This window comes from Vulpes vulpes, chromosome 4 (assembly GCF_048418805.1).
Source record: "Vulpes vulpes isolate BD-2025 chromosome 4, VulVul3, whole genome shotgun sequence".
Lineage (NCBI taxonomy): Eukaryota > Metazoa > Chordata > Mammalia > Carnivora > Canidae > Vulpes > Vulpes vulpes.
Window position 1 is genome coordinate 79,304,521 of NC_132783.1, and position 24,872 is coordinate 79,329,392.

The 24,872-nt window shown below is 37.5% G+C and overlaps 1 protein-coding gene and 2 non-coding genes across 4 annotated transcripts in view; all 3 read right to left on the reverse strand.

The window, feature by feature from the left end:
• Window positions 1-5,485: 5,485 nt before the first annotated feature.
• SLC25A16 (solute carrier family 25 member 16) overlaps window positions 5,486-24,872 on the reverse strand; it is a 50,821-nt gene continuing 31,434 nt past the window's right edge. Inside the window, exons 5-9 of one of the 2 annotated variants that reach the window (XM_026003620.2) lie at window positions 17,694-17,815; window positions 17,291-17,357; window positions 12,426-12,588; window positions 8,235-8,303; window positions 5,486-7,616 (exon numbers count right to left, since the gene is read on the reverse strand). In XM_026003620.2, the coding sequence (XP_025859405.1) occupies window positions 7,460-7,616; window positions 8,235-8,303; window positions 12,426-12,588; window positions 17,291-17,357; window positions 17,694-17,815 (578 nt within the window). In that variant the 3' untranslated portion in view covers window positions 5,486-7,459. Of the gene's footprint in view, window positions 7,645-8,234; window positions 8,304-12,425; window positions 12,589-17,290; window positions 17,358-17,693; window positions 17,816-24,872 lie in introns of both variants that reach the window. The other variant, XM_026003628.2, reaches the window with a different exon arrangement.
• Window positions 10,984-11,066, reverse strand: LOC112928828 (small Cajal body-specific RNA 18). The gene has a single exon (XR_003236802.1).
• On the reverse strand, window positions 11,131-11,268 carry LOC112928834 (small Cajal body-specific RNA 17). Its single transcript, XR_003236805.1, has one exon.

Sequence of the window (24,872 nt, forward strand, 5' to 3'; positions counted from 1 at the left end):
AGAGAGAGAGGCAGAGACACAGGAGGAGAGAGAAGCAGGTTCTATGCTGGGAGCCTGACACGGGACTTGATCCCGGGACTCCAGGATCGCACCCTGGGCCAAAGGCAGGCGCCAAACCGCTGAGCCATCCAGGGATCCCCTTTATTTATTTTAGAGAGAAAGAGAGCACGAGTGAGAGGGGCAGGGAGAAAGACAGAATCTTCAAGGAGACTCTGAGCTGAGTGTGGAACCCAATGCAGGCTTGATCTCACAATCCTGAGATCACAACCTGAGACAAAACCAAGAGTCATACGTTTCATTGACTGTGCCACCCAGGCACCCCTAAAGATTTTATTTTTTTAAGTAATATCTAGACCCAGTGCACCAGGTGACTCAGTCACTTAAGTGTCTGCCTTCCACTCAGGTCATGACCCCAGGGTCCTGAGATCAAGCCCCACATCAAGCTCCCTGCTCAGTAGAGAGTCTGCTTCTCCTTCTCCATTCTCCTTCTGGTCCTCATGTTTATGCTCTCTCTGTCAAATAAATAAATAAAATCTTTAAAAAAAAAGTAATCTCTATACCCAGTGTGGGGCTCAAACGCACAACCCAGAGATCAAGACTTTCATGGTACACTAACTGAGCCAGCCAGGCACTCCTGAATTTTTTTTTTTTGTAAATCCTATTCCCAACACAGGACTTGAACTCACCACCCTGAGATCAAGAGTTGCATGCTTGGGATCCCTGGGTGGCTCAGTGGTTTAGAGCCTGCCTTTGGCCCAGGGCGTGATCCTGGAGTCCCAGGATCAAGTCCCACGCCCGGCTCCCTGCATGGAGCCTGTTTCTCCCTCCGCCTGTGTCTCTGCCTCTCTGTGTGTCTCTTGTGAATAAATAAATAAAATCTTTTAAAAAAAATTCGTATCATACCACTTAAAAAAAAAAAAAAAAGAGTTGCATGCTTTACAAAATGAGCCAGCCAAGTACCTATAAATGAAATTGCTCTTAAATTGTTTTCCAGAGTTACTTGGTTGGCTCAGTTAGTAGAGCATGCAACTCGATCTCAGGATGGTGAGTTCAAGTCCCATCTTGGGTGTAGAGATTACTTAAAAGTAAAATCTCATAAAAGTGCATTGAAGTATTTAGGGGCACCTGACTAGCTTAGTTGGTGGAGTACGTGACTCTTGATCTTGTGGTTCTGAGTTCAAGCCCTACATTGGGTGTAGAGATTACTTAAAAATAAATCTTTTAGGGGCGCCTGGGTGGCTCCGTTAAGCATCTGCCTTCAGTTCAGGTCATGATCGCAGAGTCTAGGATGGAGCCCTGAGTCAGGATTCCTGCTTGGTGGGGAGTCTGCTTCTCTCTCTCTTTCCCTCTGCCCCTCTCCACCACTTGTTCTCTCACTTTCTCAAATAAATAAATAAAATCTGAAAAAAGTAAAATATTTTGGGGGGGGCAAATAAAAATTAAGTAAAAATTTTAAATTATATATTTGAACAGCCCGGGTGGCTCAGCAGTTTAGCGCCTGCCTTTGACCCAGGGCGTGATTCTGGAGACCCTGGATCGAGTCCCACGTTGGGCTCCTTGCATGGAGCCTGCTTCTCCCTCTGCCTGTGTCTCTGCCTCTCTCTCTCATGAATAAATAAATAAAATCTTTAAAAAAATAATTATATATTTACCTTATATCCTAAGATATAAATTCACTTACAATTTCTAATACTTGTGTTATAGGTCTATTAAGAATTTCTAGGGATCCCTGGGTGGTGCAGCGGTTTGGTGCCTGCCTTTGGCCCACGGCGCGATCCTGGAGACCCGGGATCAAATCCCACGTCGGGCTCCCGGTGCATGGAGCCTGCTTCTCCCTCTGCCTGTGTCTCTGCTTCTCTCTCTCTCTCTCTCTGTGACTATCATAAATAAATTAAATTAAAAAAAAAAAAAAAAGAATTTCTAGGGTAGCCTGGGTGGCTCAGCAGTTTGGCGCCTGCCTTCGGCCCAGGGCGTGATCCTGGAGACCCGGGATCAAGTCCCACATCAGGCTCCCTGCATGGAGCCTGCTTTTCCCTCTGCCTCTGTCTCTCATGAGTAAATAAATAAAATCTTAAAAAAAAAAAAAATCTATGTAAACATGTAATCTGCAAATAGAGGGAATTTTGCTTCTTCCTTTCTGATCTTTATGCTTTTTATTTATTTTTCTTACCTATGTTCACTGGTTAAATAGAAGTCGTGACACTTGACATCCTTACCTTCTACCTGGTATTAGGGGGAAAGCATTCAGTATTTCACCAGCTAGTATGGGGCTAGCTGTTGGTTTTTCATGGCTGTTATGGCTATCTAAGACTATATAAAAGCAGAAACAAATCTCCCAAACTTTTTTTTTAAAGATCTTATCTATTATTCATGAGACACACAGAGAGGCAGAGACATAGGCAGGGGGAGAAGCAGGCTCCCTGTGGGGAGCCGGACAAGGGACTTGATTTCAGGACCCAGGATCATGACCCGAGGCAAAGGCAGATGCTCAACCACTGAGCCACCCAGGCGTCCCAATTATTTTTTTTCTTAGATGTGCATTAGAATTCACATCTGAGCCTGGAGGTTTTTTGTTTGTTTGTTTGTTTGTTTGTTTTTTTAGGATTTTATTTTTTAACATAATCTCTACACCCAATGTGGGGCTTGAACCCACAACCGCAAGATGAAGTGTCTCATTCATTCCACCAACTTGAGCCAGTCAGATGCCCTGAGACTGGAGTTTATTTGTGGAATAATTTTTGATAAATTCAATTTCCTTAATTGGCTATGCAGATTTTATTTATGGTAGTTTTGGTTGTAATTTTCAAGACATCTGTCCATTTCACCTAAGTTGTTAAATTCTTTGGCAAAGAGTTATTTAGAAATTCCTTATTATCTTTTCAATATTTGTAGAATCCATAGTGATGTCCTCTCTTTAGTTGATATTAGCAATTTATGTTCTTTTTTAGTTATCAGTCTAGCTAGGAGCTTATCAATTAGTTGATCTTTTTCAAAGAACCAATTTTGGCATTTGTTATTTTCTCTATTGTCTTAAATTTTGTTGATTTCTGTTTTAACTGCAAACTTTGTTGACAAAGCAATCTTTTTTTAAAAAAATTTTTAACGAGTTTTATTTATTCATGACAGATACACACACACACAGAGACAGAGAGAGAGAGAGAGAGAGGCAGAGACACAGGCAGTGAGAGAAGCAGGCTTCCTGTGGGGAGCCTAAAGCAGAACTCAATCCCAGGACTTTAGGATCACGACCTGAGCCAACGGCAGATGCTCAATCACTGAACCACCCAGGTGCTCCAGTAGAGCAATCTCTGTAAAAACATTATCAGACAATTTTATTTCCCTGCTGAAAACCTTGAAGCATTTCCCATGGCATTTAGGATTAAAGACAAAATGATTACCATATCATGTAGAGCCCTCTGTGACTTGGCCTTTGTCTACTTCTCCAATACTGCTTGTTGCTACTCCTTCACTCACAGTGTTTCATTCACAGTAGACTTTTGACAATTCCCATGTCAAGCCAAGCTTTTTCTTGTCTGAAGCTCTTCTCTTCACCTGGGCCATTCTTCCCCCACAACTCTGCATGGCTATTTCCTTTTTATCCTTCATGTGTCAGTTTAAAGTATAGCATATCAAACTTTACCCTGACCATTCTAAAGTAGCTTTCTGGTCTTTACACCTGACAATTATTCTTTATCATGTGATCTACTTATTTAATAAGCGCTTTCCATAAATTATCATTTTTTATTAGTTTATGTTTGTAGACATGTTCAAATTTGACATTAGAATTCCATCTGGATAGGATACTACTGCATTGAAGTACAACGCATTACTAGCATTATGGCTAGTAGAGTAGGCTGTAGATTTAGACTGTCTGAATTTGAATCCTAGATCCACCACTTACTGTATGAATTCGAGCAAGTTATTTGATCTCATTGGACTTCCATTATTCCATCCGTAAAAAAAGGAATATTAAATAGTACCTATCCTATAGCTGTTGTAGAGCTAAAGCATCAAAAGAGCATAAAGCAAACCATGAAACATAGTAAGTCCTCAGGAAATACACATGACAAATATATGTTATTTGTCATTGATGTCTAGGGCCTCAGTGTCTTATTCAAAGAACAGCTGTGAGCAATTGTGTAGCGTTCAGTTCATTTCTATGAAACCAAATGAGTTTTTCAAATTGCTCTTCCCAGGGAATGTTTGTGCCTTATTTCTCTCTACTGAACATAAAGTCTCCAAAAACAGGGACCACGCCATCTTTTTTAGCAAACATCACTGAGTACCTATTATGGTGCCAAGCCCTGTGCTCCTGAGAGGGAATATGAAGGCAGAGCTCTGCCCCTGAGAGAAACAATTGGGGCAACATAGGTAAACAGTTACCATAAAGTGTAGTACATACTCTACTAGAGAAATACCTGCTGTTAGATACTATTGGACATACAAATCAGACTTTAAGTACACAGCTAGGGAACCCTGGGTGGCGCAGCGGTTTGGCGCCTGCCTTTGGCCCAGGGCGCGATCCTGGAGAGCCGGGATCGAATCCCGCGTCGGGCTCCCGGTGCATGGAGCCTGCTTCTCCCTCTGCCTATGTCTCTGCGTCTCTCTCTCTCTCTCTCTGTGTGTGTGACTATCATAAGTGAATAAAAATTTAAGTACAGGGATTCCTGGGTGGTGCAGTGGTTTGGCGCCTGCCTTTGGCCCAGGGCACGATCCTGGAGACCCGGGATCGAATCCCACAACGGGCTCCCAGTGCATGGAGCCTGCTTCTCCCTCTGCCTGTGTCTCTGCCTCTCTCTCTCTCTCTGTGTGACTGTCATAAAAAAAAAAAAAAAAAATTTAAGTACACAGCTAATAGCCCTCCCAAGGTAAGTTCTCCATAATGCTGACATAATGCCTGACACACAATGGGTGCTGAATAAATGGATGTTGAATATCCAGAGAGGTATTAGGGTAAGATACTATCATATATACCTTTCTAACTCCATACCCTTGAGAGCTCGGAGTGGTACTTCACTTACCAATCCCTAAGACCAGACCACTGTCCCATTTTATAGATCAAAGGACTATTCCCACAAAGGGCAGGAACAGTAACAATGGAAATCAAAACAGAAAAAGTCAATCTTTGAGACGCCGGGGTGGCTCAGCGGTTTAGCGCCTGCCTTTGGCCCAAGGCGTGATCCTGGAGTCCCTGGATCGAGTCCCACATCAGGCTCCCTGTCTGGCGCCTGCTTCTCCCTCTGCCTATGTCTCTGTCTCTCTGTGTCTCTCATGAATAAATAAAATACTAAAAAAATAGTTGATCTTCATTGGAAGATAGCCTAGCAAGATACACTTTGGGTTATGAGTCTGAAATAAATCAGATATAAATACAGTCATTATTTTAAATATTCTTCTGTTTTGACTATTTATGTTTAGCATTTGTACTTCAATAATGTGAAGTTTTTAAAAATAATGTGAAGTTAAAAAAAAGAGAATGCCAAAATATAAATAAAATTTATTTATTTATTAAAGATTTTATTTATTTATTCATGAGATACACAGAAAGAGAGGCGGAGACACAGGCAGAAGGAGGAGAAGCAGGCTCCACACAAGGAGCCCGATGCAGGACTTGATCCTGGGAATCCAGGATCATGCCCTGAGCCAAAGGCAGACGCCCAACCACTGAGCCACCCAGGCGTCCCTAAAATTTATTTTTAATATCCTATGTATTCTATAACAGACATAGAATGCAAATTTTTATTTAAAAAAATATTTGCAGTTCTCTTTTATTGATAACATAACTGAGATACTTATTTTATACATTTAAATTATCTTGAGATTTGGTAACAATATTTAGCTACAATGTAGCCCAGGAATGAAAATATACAAAATAGTTTTAAGAACACATATATTTCTACCTGTGGGTACACTTACAAATCATACAAAGATACATATCTATTTTAAAATAAAGACTTTGAAAATGAAACCAGTTCATCTAATTTTTACCAACGCATGACAAAAAATCTTTTACGCAGACAAAATTTGAAGCAGAAATAACACTTTCAACTTAGTTTTCTAATACATCAATTAGATGGTAACTAGACTTATTGTAGTGATTATATTGCAGTAAATACAAATATTGAATCATTACATTGTGCACCTGAAACTAATATATTGTTATATGTCAATTTTACCTCAATACAAAAATTATAAAGTTAGAGCAATTAAAATAGTTTGCATTGATCAAAAAAAAATTACATCAATTCTACAAATCACTATTTCTGGACAGAATTATAATTGTTCCCTTCCCATTTCTGTCATGCTTACAATAAAAGATAAAAAGTGTTCTAAACACAATAAATGGAATTCTTATATTTTAAACTATTTTAATATGAAGAATAACAATTAAATCATGTTTTACGTTTCTACTTAAGTTTATATTGCACTAAAATTATTTTACATGGAAGAACTAGTCAATGTATCATGATAAAATACCTTAGAAACATTCTTTGACATTCACATCTATATTAATGGATATTTCACAGTCCATTTAAATTTCCTAGTGTATACCAAATGACCTAACAAAAACAAATCTATAATGCTAATCTGTTTTTTGAAAGCAAAGATATTCAGTATTTATTATTACTGCCTTTGAGGAATACATTGACTTTTAAAAACAAATTTAAGTCAGTCATAGTACCTAGAAATAACAGTTGAGCAATACCTGAAAATTCTTCATTTATTGTTGAGTTTCTACAAGACTAATTTTTAAATACAACATTTATTTTATTTAAAAACAGAGAAAAACTGTCAGTCCTTCTATGCAGTGGAGCAGAGTTAAGAGAAGAGAGATAAGAATAATCTTCAATGCTGGCTTCTAAGCTACAGGCTTTTAAATTTAATTTTTTTTTTTATTTAGTAATCTCTACACCCAAAGTGGGCTCAAAATTATGACCCCAAGATTAAGAGTTGCATGCTTCTCTGGGTGGGCCAGCCCGGTGCCCCCCTAACCTATGTTTTATATGACTCAAAAATTCAGTTTTCATCATTCTACTGCAATATAACCAAGCCTATTTATAATAATAATAATAATAATAACCAATGTTAGAGTCTTTGAAATCATGATCATAAATAAAGCTTGGAATTAAAGCATGATAAAGCTAATAGCAAGCTCTTGAATCCCATTTTAAGTTTGTTCTACTTGCAAATAACACTTTAAAACAGTTTCAAATAACGTCACTGATTAGCCAGCATCAGCTTAGGAATTTTTTCAACGTTCTAAGGTATAACTTTTGGCATCAAAAAGCACAGTAAGCACTTTTGATTTGTGATGAATAAAAAAATCAAGTATTAAAATAGCAGTGGTTCCTGTGACAAGGCAAATATCCCCCTTCAAGTAATATTCTCCCTAAAATTAAAGTAACATTTTATTTCTCCCTCGGAGATTTTACTAAGGAAAAAAAAATCATGATTTTCTTTAGTTGAGATGAAAAAACTGCTTCATAAGTTCATATGTTGTAAAAGCTACTGCTTGAGAGGGAACACAGCGAATGTAATTAAGAGATAAACCACGATATAATCCTCTTCGAATTCCATGGTGTCCATAGACGTACTTCATAGTCTCCCACATGGTACTGAAAGACAATGGTTATATGATGACACCTTTATACCCACTCATGAAGAGACAATTTCAAAATCCGTAATAGCATTTTTAATTTTTTGTAAAGGAGTTTTTTCTTTTAAAAGATTTTGAGACAGAGAGAGCACACATGCAGAAGCACATGAGCAAGGGGAGGAGCATAATGAGAAGCAGGCTCCCTCCTGAGCAAGGAGCCCTATGTAATCCTGGGACTTTGGAATCATGATCCAAAGGCAGATGCTTGACCAACTGAGCCACGAGGTGCCCCCATAATAGCATTTCTAAAAGAAGCCAAAATGCCATCTTGACTAGTTTTTGGAAGGAAAGTGTAAAAAAATAAGCTGAAAATTCACAATAAAGCAGCACTTCATTCCAAGTACAAGCACTATGTACAGAATTGCCTGGCTTATTAATACATCTATTCTGTTTGGACTATGTCTGTAACATTCACTGGCAACACTATTTCATAATAATATCTAGACTACTGGTAAGACCACAGTCCTATCTCCTTACTTACGTTATTTTATTTATTTATTTATTTTGGTACCAGGAGTGGGGTTACTTTAAACATTACATTTCCTAAAGAAAATGATCAATGACATAGAGAACTTACAGGCACTTTTCAAATTCTGGAAGAGCAGTTCCTAACTGCATTCGCCGACGAGTTACATCAAATGGGTAGCTAAAAGAAGAAAAAGGCAAAAGGACTTAAAAATGACTTTTAGTGTTCTATTCAACAATTATTGATTACAAAGTCATATATATTATTTCCTTAGGAAAGAATGCATTCCTATGCCTTTATTGTCTAATCTAGGAGTATATAAGCACATGAATAAATCAAATAGCAATACAGAGATCTTGTTTTTGCTTATGTGAGTCCATTGGTTAGATGATTCTTCTCTCTCATCACTTCAATATAGAGTTCTATTCATTCCTCGGGGCCAAATTAAATGCCACTTTCTGAAGATTTAAACTGGATATTTTTCATTGTTGGAACCCTAAGACAGGGTTTCTCAACTTTGTCATTGACATTTTAGGTTAGGTAATATTTAGCTATGGGGGTCTATCCTGTGCACTGTGGGATATTTAAGTGCATCCCTGGCCTCTACCTACTACATGCCAGTAGCATACCCTCGGCTTGACAGCCAAAATTGTCTCCAGACATTAATAAATGTCCACTGGAAGCAAAATCACCCCTAGTTGAGAACCACTACTCTAAGAGTATTCAGCAAGTCCCCCTGTATATAGTAGACCAACAAAAATGTTTCCTTATGGGCAAAAATAAACAATTACAGATATGGCATTTAGAAGATAGAAAATTCTATGAAAAAAAATAACCTGAAATGAAATACATAAAAGTAGCCTCTTTTTAGGAGTGTGACCCCAGGTGATTTTTTAAAATTCCTTTAATTTTGCTAATATTGACTACCTGTGTTAGGTTCTGTGCTAAACAATTTATGTAAATTATCTCATTCCATCTTCAAAACTACATGAAATAGGTACAATTATCCCAACATTAAGAAAACTGAATCTTGGGCAGCCCCGGTGGCGCAGCGGTTTGGTGCCGCCTGCAGCCTGGGATGTGATCCTGGAGACCCGGGATCGAGTCCCACATCGGGCTCCCTGCATGGAGCCTGCTTCTCCCTCTGTCTGTGTCTCTGCCCCTCTCTCTCTGTGTCTATGAATAAAAAAAAATAAAATCTTTAAAAAAAAGAAAAGAAAGAAAGAAAACTGAATCTTGGGCAGCCCCGGTGGCTCAGTGGTTTAGCGCCACCTTTGGCCCAGGGTGTGATCCTGGAGACCTGGGATCGAGTCCCATACCAGGCTTCCTGCATGGAAGCTGCTTCTCCCTCTGCCTGTGTCTCTGCCTCTCTCTCTCTCTCTGAGTCTGTCATGAATAAATAAGTAAAATCTTTTTTTTTTTAATTTTTTTTTAATTTTTATTTATTTATGATAGTCACAGAGAGAAAGAGAGAGAGGCAGAGACACAGGCAGAGGGAGAAGCAGGCTCCATGCACCGGGAGCCCGACGTGGGATTCGATCCCGGGTCTCCAGGATCGCGCCCTAGGCCAAAGGCAGGCGCCAAACCGCTGCGCCACCCAGGGATCCCTAAATAAGTAAAATCTTAAAAAAAAAAAAAAAAAAAAAAAAACCTTAAAAAAAAGAAAAAGAAAATTGAATCTTAGAGACATTCTCCAGTATCACAGAGCTACTTTCTACTTTCCTATTCAAAGATCTCCGTGGTAACTTAATATATACCTAAGTGATACACAACAAAAACAGTAATATACTTTTATATACATTTATATTTACAATGAAATGTTGTAATTAAAAAGAAACTACATTTTTAACCAAACAGCTTAAGAAATAACATTACCAATCACTGAAGTTCCATATACATTTTAAAAGCATCTCCAGGAATTATTTTTTAATGAAGGTTGTAAGAGGAAGAAACTTTATGGGAATTAAGGGACAAAAACCTCAACCCGAAAGATTCAGTTTCAGAGAAAAGATGTATGTGAGTACAAGGAATTGGTTAGTAGAAAGGAGAGAATGTAAGAAGACCAGGTACAAGGAGTAGAACAAGGGAAATAACAATGGGAAAGAAAGAAAGAAAAAAGCACTCTAGGCAGTATTCTACAGTAAAAAACAAGACAGAATGATAACTGAAAACATACAATATGAAAATTGATTTCAAGGTATTTCCAGGGCTAGAAGGTTCATGGTTATAGTAACAAACAGTAAAGCTAGGAGCTGAGGATTGTAACCAGGAGAAAGACAAGTAATGTCTGAACTATGAAGTTTGCACTGATGGCAGAAGTCCAAGTAGAAACATCCAAGAGCCTGCTACAGAAGAAATGGAGAGACAGTAATGGGAGACTTAAATAGAATTTGTTATCTGTGCAGAAGTGACCACTGAAACCGTAAAGATAGATGAACTATTCTAGATATTTATAGGAAGAGAAGAGGATTAAACTCAGGCAAGGGCCTTAAAAAAAATCAGCATGGATAGGTAGGAAGAGGAGGACATGAATCAGCAGGACACCTGAAAACTGAAAAGCAAGGCTGGGAAAGTTGATCGCCAAGAGAGGGTACTGACACAAAAAACCCAGAATTAGAACAATTGGAAGGAAGCAAAAGGACTGAGAGGAAGCCTTTGGACCTGGTAAGAGTCAACAGGTATAGTATATAGTTTAAGAAAAGAAGTGAGAGAAAAAAGGCAGATCTTAAGAATCTAAATTAGAAGTGAGTAGCAAAGAAAAAAGGCAGTAAAAGCAAGAAGAGAATCAGAACAGCTGGAGAATGATCATGTTTCTATAAATGAGCAAGGTTCCACAGCCAGGTTTTCATCCCCCGCCCCGAGGTCTCAGTCGGCTCTCAGCATCCACTCCATCATCTGGTTCCTAGAACTCAGATTGCGCAGTGGTCACATCATCATCGACCGGGGCTCGCAGCTACGGGGCAGGGGCCTCCCCAACCGCCCCCGCCTCCCTGCCTCCCCGCCCCGGTCCCCAGCCCCACCTTACCCCACATCCCACACGTTTTCATAATCCTCTCAGGCTCCAGGTCAGCTATGCCAAGCGGAGCTCAATCATTTAAGGAAAATACCGCGAGCTCACGAGGGGGCTACATTGGGGGCTTGGGGACTTCCCACGCTTCCAACCCCGAACACCGCCCCTCACCCCCTACCGGGTCCTCCCGGCCCCTCTCCCCACAGCCAGGTTTTCAAAAATAAACCAACATACCTTTTCTTCTTTACCTTCAACCTAGTATGATTTGCTTCTACAGACAAGTACACTGAATCTGGTTTCACAAAGGCAATCCTTAATTGTAAAGTCCAATAAACACCTTATGTTTCAGTATTTATCTTACTTTGACTTTTCTTTTTCATTGGATACTCTTTTTTGTCTTTGTGACACTATTACTTCCTGTTTTTTAGGATACTCCTCAGTCACAGAAAGCTTTTCTTCATGTTCGTGAAAAGCTCCTGCAAGTGTTCCAGCCTCTTTTTATCTCATCTACTCAATCTCTCTTGGGCTGGGAAATTCTTGGAAGTCACCTTTCCAATTAAAATATAGTAATACCTTTATCTATATTCCCACTACAACTTATATTAATATATAACTCCATTGTATTGCCACTGTCTTAATAAGAGTATAGGCTTATTGAGAAAATAACTTTGTTTTTCCTTTAGCAAGTATCTCAAAGCCTAGTACACTGCCTGGCACAAAGGAGGCCTTCAAGATTTAGTGCCAGAAAAGTGCCTCCTCTCCTTCACTCTCTCTCTCATTCTTTCTCTCTCTTTCACAAACACACACACACACACACACACAAATGACTCAAATTTCAAAAACCCATAAAGGCAAATTCATGAGAAAATATGAAGACTATAATTAGTAATTCTTTATAGCTTACTTTCTTTTTTTTCTTTCATTAAAAAAATTTTTGTTTTAAAGACTTTATTTTTAACTAATCTCTACACCCAATATGGGGCTTGAACCTAAAACTCCAAGATCAAGAGTGGCAGACTCTACCAGCTGAGCCAGCCAGGTGGCCCTCTTTCTTTTATATGAATCCACAAAAATTTTGATAGGTTCAAACTAATCTGGTCAACATGGCATCTAAGTATTTATAATATGCTTAAAGTGCAGGTACATCTGGAAAAATGAATTAGATTACTGCTTATATTTTGCAAGGGATCCTGTGTTTTAATAATTAGAAAAAATAAAATGATTTAACTGACACTGAAAATCAAGATTGAGAAATTGCAATTTGATTGAATTAAGTTGATGAAGAGACTTACGATATTGTCTGTGCTATTGCTCCAGCAACACCACCACAAAGTAAGTTTATGTGGGTTTTCAAAACTAAGACATTAGGATTGTCTGATGAAGGTCTGCCAAGAAGGGTAGGAGCATGGGAAAGCCCAACACTCTTTAAGGTACCAAAAGTAAAAAATGAAACACCTGAAAAACAAAATATAAATTCACCACAATGCTTTTAACATTACATGAACCATGAAAAGACACCATTCTTCATAATAAACAATTAACTCAAGAAACAAACTATACATTTCCTGATTTCTGATGTTTGGCTTAATCTAAAAGAAAAAGGTTTAATTAATGTTTATAAATAACCTAGAGATGACAAAATAACTACCTATAATAATTATAGGCATGGTTTTCACACGCTAATATATGCTGTAGTTTACTGAATAAAGGCAGAGTTCGTTATAAATGCCATCTTATGTATTAATAGAATTAAGTAGTTTTCCAAGGTTTCACATGAGTAAAAGTTAACTTCATGATTAATAATTACAAGTAAAGGGGATCCCTGGGTGGCGCAGCGGTTTGGCGCCTGCCTTTGGCCCAGGGCGCGATCCTGGAGACCCGGGATCGAGTCCCACGTCAGGCTCCCGGTGCATGGAGCCTGCTTCTCCCTCTGCCTGTGTCTCTGCCTCTCTCTCTCTCTCTGTGACTATCATAAATAAATTTAAAATAATAATAATAATAATAATTACAAGTAAATATGACAACTTATATTTACAATAATGATCATGATAAGATAAAGGTGAAAACTTCAGAAGTGACAAAGAAATTGTTTTTTTAACTCAGTGTCTAATTTTGTCTCGAATGAAGAGTTGTGACCATGAGAGAAATGTTCATATTGGATCACGAAATCCAATATGAATTAGTGAAATCTAATAAATATTAAATTATCAATAACACACACTTGGTGTGTGCTGAACATTTACATGATTTTATAATAGACCCATTAAAGTCTTACTTTCACAAAATCAAGAATAGAATTCAAGCAATCCTATCAACTATACTCAAGGTAACTTGATACATATTAAATTTTAAAATATATTTAAAATATGCTCTATACTTAACAAGAAAAACGAGCACTAACAAAAATTCAGTCGAGGAGAATACCTCAATATATGCATTTATTCTTTATACAAAATTCTTATATAGTATTTGAATTGATGGCATACAATTATAGAATATTCATATACGTTTATATTTGGGAAATCTATTAAAGACTTAATCTAGGGCAGCATGGGTGGCTCAGTAGTTTAGTGCCATCTTCAGCTCAGGGACTGATCCTGGAGGCCTGGGATGGAGTCCCACGTTAGGATCCCTCCCTAACGGAGCCTGCTTCTCCCTCTGCTTGTGTCTCTGCCTCTCTCTCTCTCTGTGTCTCACATGAATAAATAAATAAAATCTTTAAAAAACAAAAAATAAAATAAAGGCAATCTAAAATTTGAAAAAGCTCACAGTGAGGAAATACATAGCAAATTAAATGTAAATTGGAAAAATCAGAAATACCTAAATGTGAAATAATATTCAGTGAAAAAATACAACTAATAAAAATGACATTTGTGGAGTATTCAAATATATGAAAAATGTTTGAGAAATGGAGAAATAAAATTATATATATACTATAATTAGGTTAAAATCTATTTTAAAAGCAAAAAAGAGAAGAAAATAGAGCAAAAAAATTATAGAGTTCTGCTTCCAACATAATGGCAATCTAGGTATTCTGAATGACTTTGTCATTGCTATTGTTGTTGCAAAAAAGGATGAGAAGGAGAACCCGAGGACTATAGCCTTCCAACAACATAAGCTGGAGCCCACTTGGGAGTTGTAGGCCCATGAGAGTGGTGAAGTGACTCTATATAATGAAGCCAAGAGCCACAAAGCTATTGAGATGGATCATGCCACTGGGTCTGCAGAAGATGGAATCGCTGGGTCTGAAACTCAGAGATTATGATCAAGTAATGGGGTCATAATTAAAGGCTACCAACCATAGGAGGGAGCAAAATAAATTTACATATTTATAAAAGAATGGGTAAGGGAAGGGTTCAGAAAAATAAGACAGAAATATTTTAAAACATGAAAAGAAAAGCCATAGGTAGAAATCAAATAGCAAAGGACAGAAAGTACAAATGTATGAAAAATCACAACTATTAGATGGGTAAATTGACAATTAAAGATTTTACAGACCAGATTTTTAAAAATAATCAGTTACATAATGGTTGCAAAAGAAATACTTAAAACATAAAGACATGAAAAAGTAGAAAATGAAAGGATGAAAAAAGATATACTAGGCAAATATTAACTTGGATATGTCCAAAAACTAATCATGAGTTAAGGGGAGGAGGTGGGGAGTTGAACAACGATAATATACTGGATGATACTGAGAATTTTTTTAAAAAGTTCATAATGGTGTGTGATTATGCTTTAAAAAAAGAGCATAGAGAGCTGAATCCTGAAATACTATGGATGAAATAAAATGACTTTAAAACAATATGGGATAAAAGGAGAGTTTTTAGGGGCATAGATGAAACAAGACTGGTCTTGATTTGATCATTGTTGAAGGTAGGTGCTAGGTGAATGGTGGCTCTTTTATTGTCTACTTTTGAATATGTTTGAAAATTTCCACATTTTAAGTAAAAACAGTAAAATAATAAACTCATGTAATGCAGCTAAAGCAGGATTTGGGGGGTAGGGTGAGGCGAAGGCCTACATTAGGAAAAAAAACCCCAAAGGTTGAAAATGAATGAAGCAAGCACCCAACTGAAGAATAAAACTGAGGAAGGACATAAGAAATGAACAAGAATCAATGAAATGGAAAATAAAGGTAGACTAGAGAAGAAAACAAAAGTTAAAACTGATTCTTTGCAAAATATAATAACTGATAAAACAAATAAAAATGAAAAAAAGGACACAATAGAGCAGATGTAAAAAACTTTGAAAAATAAGGGAAATCTTTTGCCAAAAAATTGAAAACTAATACCAAAGGGCTAAGTTGAAAATGGTGAAGAAAGGTATGAACTACCAAAAATGGTTCACAAAAGAGAAAAACCTGAATGGTCCTACATGGAATCCCTGGGTGGCTCAGCCGTTTAATGCCTGCCCTCGGCCCTGGGCGTGATCCTGGAGTCCCGGGATCGAGTCCCGCCATCAGGCTCCCTGCATGGAGCCTACTTCTCCCTCTGCCTGTGTCTCTGCCTCTCGCTCTCTGTGTCTCTCATGAATAAATAAATAAAATCCTTAAAAAATAATAAAATTAAAAATAAAAATCAGGGGATCCCTGGGTGGCGCAGCGGTTTAGCGCCTGCCTTTGGCCTAGGGCGCGATCCTGGAGACCCGGGATCGAATCCCACATCGGGCTCCTGGTGCATGGAGCCTGCTTCTCCCTCTGCCTGTGTCTCTGCCTCTCTCTCTCTCTCTCTCACTGTGTGCCTATCATAAATAAATAAAAATTAAAAAAAAAAAATTTAGTAAAAAAAAAAAAAAAAATCATCCACAATGAAAACTTTCAAGAAACAGATAATTCTAATCTTTTTTATAGAGATTATTTCTGAACATGGAAAATGAGGAAATACTCTTCAACTCATTTATGAGATCTATATAACCTTGATACCCAAACTACACAAGGATATTACAAGAAAATAAAATTACAAGCTAATCTCATTTAGGAATACAGATGTAAAACTTCTTAAAAAAATTAGCAAACTTGATTCAATGCGATATAAAAAGGTCGTTATGTCATAACCAATTTGGGTTGATCTTAGAACATCTATTAATTTCAATTGTATTAACAGATTAAGGAAGAAAACTATATGATCACCTCCATATATGCAGGAAAGGGTGTCTGATAAAATTCAACACCAATTCAGATAAAAATTCTTACCAAAACTTCCTTAACGCCATACATGAACATTATGCTAAGTGAAGAAGTATTACAAACAGTCCCTTTAAAATCATTAAGGAGCCAAAATGCCCAGTATCATCACTTCTATTCACTGCTGCATCGTAGGTCCTTAGCTATTACAGTAGCTAAGATAAACATAAATAAATAAGGAAATAAGGATTAGAACGGAAACAGAAAAATGATATTATTTGTACAGAATATGAATCCCCCACACAGAAACCCCAAAGCATCTACAAGTAACACGGTGGCTGACTATAATTAAACAAGTAGGATAATGACTAGCTATAAGATGATATAAAATTAAATCAAGCAATAGATTGAAAATGTAATTTTCCAAAAGACACAACAGAGCTTATATGGTATCTATAAATATGTCTAACAAAAATGTCCAAGATCTGTAAAAACTTCATTCAAAATCTTAATGGGGGGCAGCCCCGGTGGCGCAGTGGTTTAGCGCCACCTGCAACCCAGGGTGTGATCCTGGAGACCCAGGATCGAGTCCCACATCTGGTTCCCTGCATGGAGCCTGCTTCTCCCTCTGCCTGTGTCTTTGCCTCTCTCTGTCTCTCTGTGTCTCTCTGAATAAATAAATAAAAATATTTTTAAAAAAATCCTAATGGGGTTTTTGTGCAAAATCAAAAACGTACATGGAATAGAGTATTTATAGTTCTTACATTCCTTTAAAAAAAAAAAGGCATAAGGTAAAGGGACTTGTCCACCAAATATAAAGACTTGAAAAACTGCACTCTATTAGTATTTTTAGAAGTAGCACTATAGGTCACTGGGAAAGGAGGGACTATTTAATAAATGGTGCTGGGTCAAATGTTTATCCTTAAGGAGGGAAAAACCAAATCCAGATGGAATAGGGGTTTGATACAAAATGCTAAAATTTAAAAATCATTCTTAGGAAAAACTAATAAAAGATTCTGCCAAATTTCAAAATACCTGCATATGGAGCCATTCCTAAAATAGTGGGCATCAGGCCTCTGTAAAATCCAAGGAAACCGCCTTCCTTTTGAATGAAGAAAAATTAGAAGTGAGATTAAGATTGTGCTTATCATTATAAACATCAAAAGCAAAAGCATATGTTACAATAGAAAAAATCACTCTGGGTCCCATCCTGAAACATAGATGTATCATAATCATTAATATCATCCATAAATAAAAGTTTAAATAACATTCAAAATATTTTTCTAAATATAAAAGGACACATTAAAGGGGCACCTGGCTGGCTCAGCAGAGCTTAAGACTCTTGACCTTGTAGTCAAGAGTTCAAGCCCCAAGTTGGGCACAGAGCTTACATTAAAAAAATAAAACAAGATAGATGAGAAAAGTAAATGTGAAATACCTTTGCATAAATTGTTTTGAATGCATGAATAATTCCTGTATAAGTGTGTTCCCCTTTCACCTGGAAAGCTAGGCGTACTCTCACCATATCAAGAGGGTAAGTACAGATAACTGCAGTCATACCTGAAAAAAAAAAGTAGAAACTTAAATGTAAAAGAATATGCATATATATATACACACATATATATACTACTAATGTATAAGTATACTATACATACTAATATATATAGTATACTATATATATACTAATATATATATACTACTAATGATAGGAAATATATAAGTATATATTAATATATTATATTATATTATTATATATATTATATATATTAATATATATTATATATATTATAAGTAAATATATAAGTATATATTTCCTATGATTAGTAGTGCTCTCAAATTATAGCAATGATGAAAATCTAATAAAATAAAAAATGATATTACTAATAGAATTATATCATAATACCATCAGCTGAAAAACAACCTCGTAAGCAAAGGGTCAGTTTGTAAAATATTTCCAAATTCTTCCCACTGTGAAGTTATGTTATTAATACCAAAATAGTACAGTATAGGTGGATCATGAGTATTTTTTAAATTCTATTTCTTGTCTATTTCCAGAAAGGAAAAACTATCTCCTAGCACTAGACAAGATATTTGACTTTTTACTTATTATCTCTAATCTTAAAATGAAGAGATGCTTTACCTACCAAAGGGATTCTTATAAAAATAAAATAAAGGCATTTTTCTAAACTTCAAAGCATGATCATTATTTTCTTTTTAGTGTTTTGGTAAATTTGTTGATGAAACATAATAAAAATATAAATGCTCATAGTCATAGAAAAAATTTGTTTTAGGAATAAAAATTTGATAAGCAAATTTAGTATTAAGTTCTAGATTTTCATCAATATAATAATTTTCAAATAGCATAAACTATCCAACTGAGCTATTTTTAATTAAATCATCGATCTTTAAAAGAAGTTTTACTTTTTAAAATTTTTATTTTATTTTAATTTCAGGATAGTTAACATACAATATTAAATTAGATTCAGGTGTGCAGTATAGGGATTCAACAATTCTATACATTACTCAGTGCTCATCAAGATAAATATACTCCTAATCGCCTTTACCTACTTCACCCACATCCCCCCCATTTACCTCCACTAAAGCCATCTTTTGCTCCTTATAGTGGACTCTGGTTTTGTGGGGGTTTTTTGGTGGTTTTTTATTCTGGTTTCTTTTATTCTCCCTCTTTGTTCATTTGTTTTGTTTCCTAAATTCCACATATAAGTGAAATCATTTGGTATTTTTCTCTTTCATTTTACCATTATATTCTCTAGCTCCATCTATGCTGTTTCAAATGGCAAGATTTCTTTTTTTTTTTTTTTTTAACAGTTTAATAATATTCCTGTGTGTATCTCTCACATCTTCTTTATCCACTTAGGCTGCTTCCATAATTTGGCTACTCTAAATAATGCTGCAATAAACATAGGTGTGCATACATTTTTTGGAATTAAAGTTTTTTTTAGGGATTCAACATGTATTCCTTGTATTGCATTCCTTGGATAAATATGCAGTAGTGGAATTACTGGATCAAATGGTAATTTTATTTTTAACTTCCATACGGTCTTCCACAATGACTGGTTTGCATTCCCACCAACAGTGCACAAGGGTACCTTTCTCTCCACATTCTTGCCAATACTTGTTTCTTGAGTTTATTTTAGACATTCTTTTTTTAAAATTAAGATTTTATTTGAGAGATGGAGTGAGAGTAAGCGTGAGACAGAGAACACGAGTGTGGTGAGAGGCAAAGGGAGGAGCAGACTCTGTGCCAAGCAGGGGGCATGACTTGGGGCTCAATGCCAGGATTCCAGGATCATGACCTGAGCAGAAGGCAGAAGCTTAACCGACTGAGCCACCCAGGTGCCCCTGTTTTTTACTTTTGTTGGTAGTTTCCTTCACTGTACAAAGCTTTTTATTTATTATTATTTTTTAAAATTTATTTGAGAGAGCATGAACAGGGGAAGGGGCAGAGGGACAAGCAGACTCTCCACTGAGTGGGGACATGGGGTTTGATCCCAGGACCCAGAGATGATGACTTGAGCTAAAGTCAGACACTTAACTGAGCCACCCATGTGCCCCAATTTATTTATTTTCTTAAATTTTATTTAAAAAAAAAAATTTATTTTTAAGTAATCTCCACACCCAACGTGGGGCTCAAACACACAATCTTGAGATCAAGTATTGCACACTGAGCCAGCCAGGAACCCCAGAACCTTTTTGTTTTGATGTAGCAAAAATCTATTTTTGTAAAATAGATTTCCTTACTTCTCAAAAGAAATGTATGTTCAGTGTAGAAAAATTAGAAAAAAATAAATAAAAAATTAAACATACACATATTTATTCACCATTAACAAGCACCTAAATATATAACATCCCAAACCTTTAAACATGTACATTTACACACATGTAAACACATACGTGCTTAAAACTTATAATAATGTAATTCTGGGGTAGCTGGCTGGCTCAGTCAGTACAGCGTTCAACTCTTGATCTTAGGGTCATGAGTTTAAGCCCCACAATAGGTGTAGAGATTACTACAAAATAAAAAATAAATTTAAAAAGTATAATTATTTTGTAGTCAATTTTTTCTACTGTAAATTACGTTGTGAACATCTTCCCATGTGAGGAAAACATTACCTGGATGTAACTTAATTTATTAAAACAATCACCTTAGACTTTTTTTTTTTAAACATTTTTTAAAAATTTTTATTTATTTATGATAGTCACACACACAGAGAGAGAGAGAGAGAGAGAGAGGCAGAGACATAGGCAGAGGGAGAAGCAGGCTCCATGCACCGGGAGCCCAACGTGGGATTCGATCCCGGGTCTCCAGGATCGCGCCCTGGGCCAAAGGCAGGCGCCAAACCACTGCGCCACCCAGGGATCCCTCACCTTAGACTTTTAGGTGATTTTAGACTAATCTAATTTGCCATATGCTCCATTATTTGCTATACGATACTATAATTGCAAAAAATGCTTTTGTGAATGACCTTTTAGATAAATATTTTTGTGCATCATTTCCATTATAGATAAATTCCTAAAACAGAATTATTAGGGCAAAGAATAAAGTTTTTTTTTTTTTTTTTTTTTAGATTTTATTTATTTATTCTTGAGAGACACAGAGAAAGAGAGGCAGAAGAGACACAGGCAGAGGGAGAAGCAGGCTCCACTCCATGAAGGGAGCCCGACATGGGACTTGATCCCCGGTCCCCAGGACCACACCCTGGGCCGAAGGCGGCGCTAAACCGCTGAGTCACCCGGGCTGCCCAAGAATAAAGCTTTTAATAGAAATTGTCTTCCAGGGCAGCCCTGGTGGCGCAGCGGTTTAGTGCCGCCTGCAGCCCAGGGTGTAATCCCTGGAGACCTGGGATCGAGTCCCACATCGGGCTCCCTGCATGGAGCCTGCTTCTCCCTCTGCCTGTGTCTCTGCCTCTCTCTCTCTCTCTCTCTCTCTCTCTCTCTCTGTGTCTCTCATAAATAAATAAAATCTTTAAAAAAACATTAAAAAAAAAAGAAATTGTCTTCCAGAAAGATTGTACCAATTTGTTTTTTGTTTTTCTTTTTTTTTATTTATGATAGTCACACACACAGAGAGAGAGGCAGAGACATAGGCAGAGGGAGAAGCAGGCTCCATGCACCGGGAACCTGACGTGGGATTCGATCCCGGGCCTCCAGGATCGCGCCCTGGGCCAAAGGCAGGCGCTAAACCGCTGCGCCACCCAGGGATCCCCAGATTGTACCAATTTGTAATAAATGTCAGCCATTAGAATAAAAGTCCTATTTTCCTGACTTCTCAGAAGTATTAGATAATTATTAGATAATTAGAATATTCAATTAGTGGATAGTTTTCCCAGCATTTGATTGACAAAGAGCATTCTCTCTTATTTTGGCTTGTTTCTTATATGACTCCCCTCTCCCCTTTTTTGGTGGTTCTGTAACTTTATTTGACATTCAGTTGTCACTTCTCATTCACATTGATTGTATAGATTTTTGAAAGTGGTGCCAGAATTTTCAAAGTGGTTATCTATATAGTATATAGGTAACCAACAAACATATAGCTTCTTTGATAAATCTTTATCCTTATTACGTTTTCTGAACCACCTCACATGGATACAGAATGAGGGACATTCCTAATTCCTTTGGCCCACATAGTTTTGTTGAGTCTAATGTTAATGTGCACATCTGGAGTTTTCATCTCATTCAGGGCAAATTTCGGGATTTCTCTAAGTAGATGAGGCACATGCTCTTGAAGCCCACTCCATAGATATATTTGTGAATGGTAAGGGTGTGTTTCCTGGTCACTACCTTGTGGTCAAGAGAATAGCCTTCTTTTCACCACCCTTCTTTTGCAGAGCCATTCTGGGCTCAGGTTGGAAAGGAAGAGTACAAGGTATTGTCATGACTTCCTTTTTCTATGTAGGCTTTTTTATTTTTTATTTTATTTTTTTCTTATGTAGGCTTTTTAAAAAAAAAGATTTTATTTATCTGACAGCATGCATAAGCAGGTGGAGCAGCAGGTAGAGGGAGAGAGAGAAGCAGGCTCCCTGCTGAGCAGAGAGCCCAACATGGGGCTCATCCTAGGACCCTGGGATCATGACCCGAGCTGAAGGGAGACACTTAACTGACTGAGCCACCCAGGTGCCCCAAGATTTTAAACATTTATTTGAGAGAGTGTGTATGCATGTGACTGGAGGGAGGGGCAGAGGGAGAGAATCCCCAAGCAGACTCCCTACTGAGCACTCAATCCCACCACCCTTGAGATCACTACCTGAGCCAAAACTAAGTGCTGGACACTCAACCAACCAAGCCACCCAGATGTCCCTAAGATTTTAAGTAATTTCTACACCCAGTGTGGGGCTCAAACTCACACCCTGAGATGAAGAGTCACATGTTTCACCAAATGAGTCAACCAGATGCCTATGTAGACTTGTAATACTACCTTATATTTTTTTAATATTTTTTAAATAAAGATTTATTTGACAGAGAGAGCAAGAGAGCACAAGCAGAGGGAGCAGCAGAAATAGAGGGACAAGCAGACTCCTCAATGCAGGGAGCCTGATGCAGGCCCAGGGCTCAAGCCCAGAACCCTGGGATCATGACCCAAGTCGAAGCTTGACACTTATTGGACTAAGCTACTCAGGTGCCCCAATACTACCTTTTAAACATGATATATTTATCTTTTTTTTAGTCTTAACAAATAAAATTTTTGTGCCACAACTTTGACTCAAAATAGCAAACAAGTAATATAAAAGTGGCAATTTAAAGTGATTACCAGGAAAAAATAAAAAATAAAAAAATGAAGTGATTACCAGGGACTTAGGTCATGATCCCAGAGTCCTGGGATTGAGCCCCGCATAGGACTCCCTGCTCAGTGGGGAGTCTGCTTCTCCCTCTCCCTCTGCCCCTCTCCTCTGCGCATACTCTCTCTCCCTCAAATAAGTAAATAAAATCTTAAAATAATTAATTTTTTTGAAAGGTGATTTCCGGGATCCCTGGGTGGCGCAGCGGTTTGGCGCCTGCCTTTGGCCCAGGGCGCGATCCTGGAGACCCGGGATCGAATCCCACATCAGGCTCCCGGTGCATGGAGCCTGCTTCTCCCTCTGCCTGTGTCTCTGCCTCTCTCTTTCTCTCTGTATGACTATCATAAAAAAAAAAAAAAAAAAAAAAAAAAAGAAAGGTGATTTCCATTCTAGGAGCTCCTGGGTGGCTCAGTTGGTTAAGCAAAACTCACTCTTGATTTATGCTCAGGTCATAATCTCAGGGTTGTGAAATCAAGCCCCAAGTCAGGCTCCATTCTGGGCCTGGAGTCTGCTTAAGATTTTCTCTCTCCCTCTCCCACACTTGTGCATGCATACTCTCTCCCTATCTCCCTCTCTCAAAAAAAAGAAAGTAAAGGAAAAAAAGTTATTTCCATTCTCTTGGCCTAATTTAACTTTTTGGTCTAAAAAATTTTTTTAGGGCAGCCCCAGTAGCCCAGTGGTTTAGCGCTGCCTTTGGCCCACGGTATGATCTTGGAGACTCAGGATCGAGTCCCACGTCGGGGTCCCTGCATAGAGCCTGCTTCTCCCTCTGCCTGTGTCTCTGTCCCTCTCTCTCTCTCTGTGTCTCTCATGAGTAAATAAATAAAAATCTTTAAACAAAACAAAACATTCGATTAGTAATTTTTTTTTTTTAAGATTTTATTTATTTATTCATGAGAGACACAGAGACAGAGAGAGAGGCAGAGACACAGGCAGAGGGAGAAGCAGGCTCCATGCAGGGAGCCTAATGTGGGACTTGATCCCAGGTCTCCAGGATCACGCCCGGGGCTGAAGGCGGCACTAAACCGCTGAGCCACCTAGTCTGCCCTGATGAGTATTTCTAAACTTAATTTTTTATTTCAGAAATTCCATCATCTAGTGACTAGAACTGTCAGTTCCCCACTGCAGCCAGTTTGTGAGCTCTCTACCTGTGCTATTTGTTTTCAATCTATTCATTTTTTAACTATTTAACATATTTATATTTAACTTATCGGTATTCAAATCAGCCATGTATGGCAGGCAAGGCAGTGATTTTCTAACTGGCTTCTTTTAAGATGAATCTTAACTAATACAGTACAAAATTCCTGAGGCAAGATTTGGCAATAGATTACATCTATATTACAGCAAATACCTTATTATCCAGATATTTATAAAACTAACATGATTTGCAAGTTGGCTTAATTTTTTTTTACAGCTTGTGCTAAAGACTTTGCAAGGGAATTTTTGGAAAATAAAATTAGGAGACATTATCCATAAAATAGTTTCATCTTTATTGGAATATTTCATATTAAGAAGTGTAACAAAAGAATCAAAAGGCTGACCATTTTAAGGCTTGATTGTGCTGACACAACACACCTTGATTAATATTCAGATTTTGCTAGGATTTTCCCAATTCATCACTATCCATTTTTACAACACCTATTAATTTTTACAACTCCTTTTTTTCTCTTCCCTAACCTGCATCACTTTGGTCTTGCCTCTTCCACTTGCTCTCTCTCACTCCATTTATTTCTTCTTTCCTTCTAGTTGTCTTACTGGCTTCAAGTGGCTTAACATGAAATGATTGTGACTTAAAGTAGCAAATGATAAATTGGTAGAAA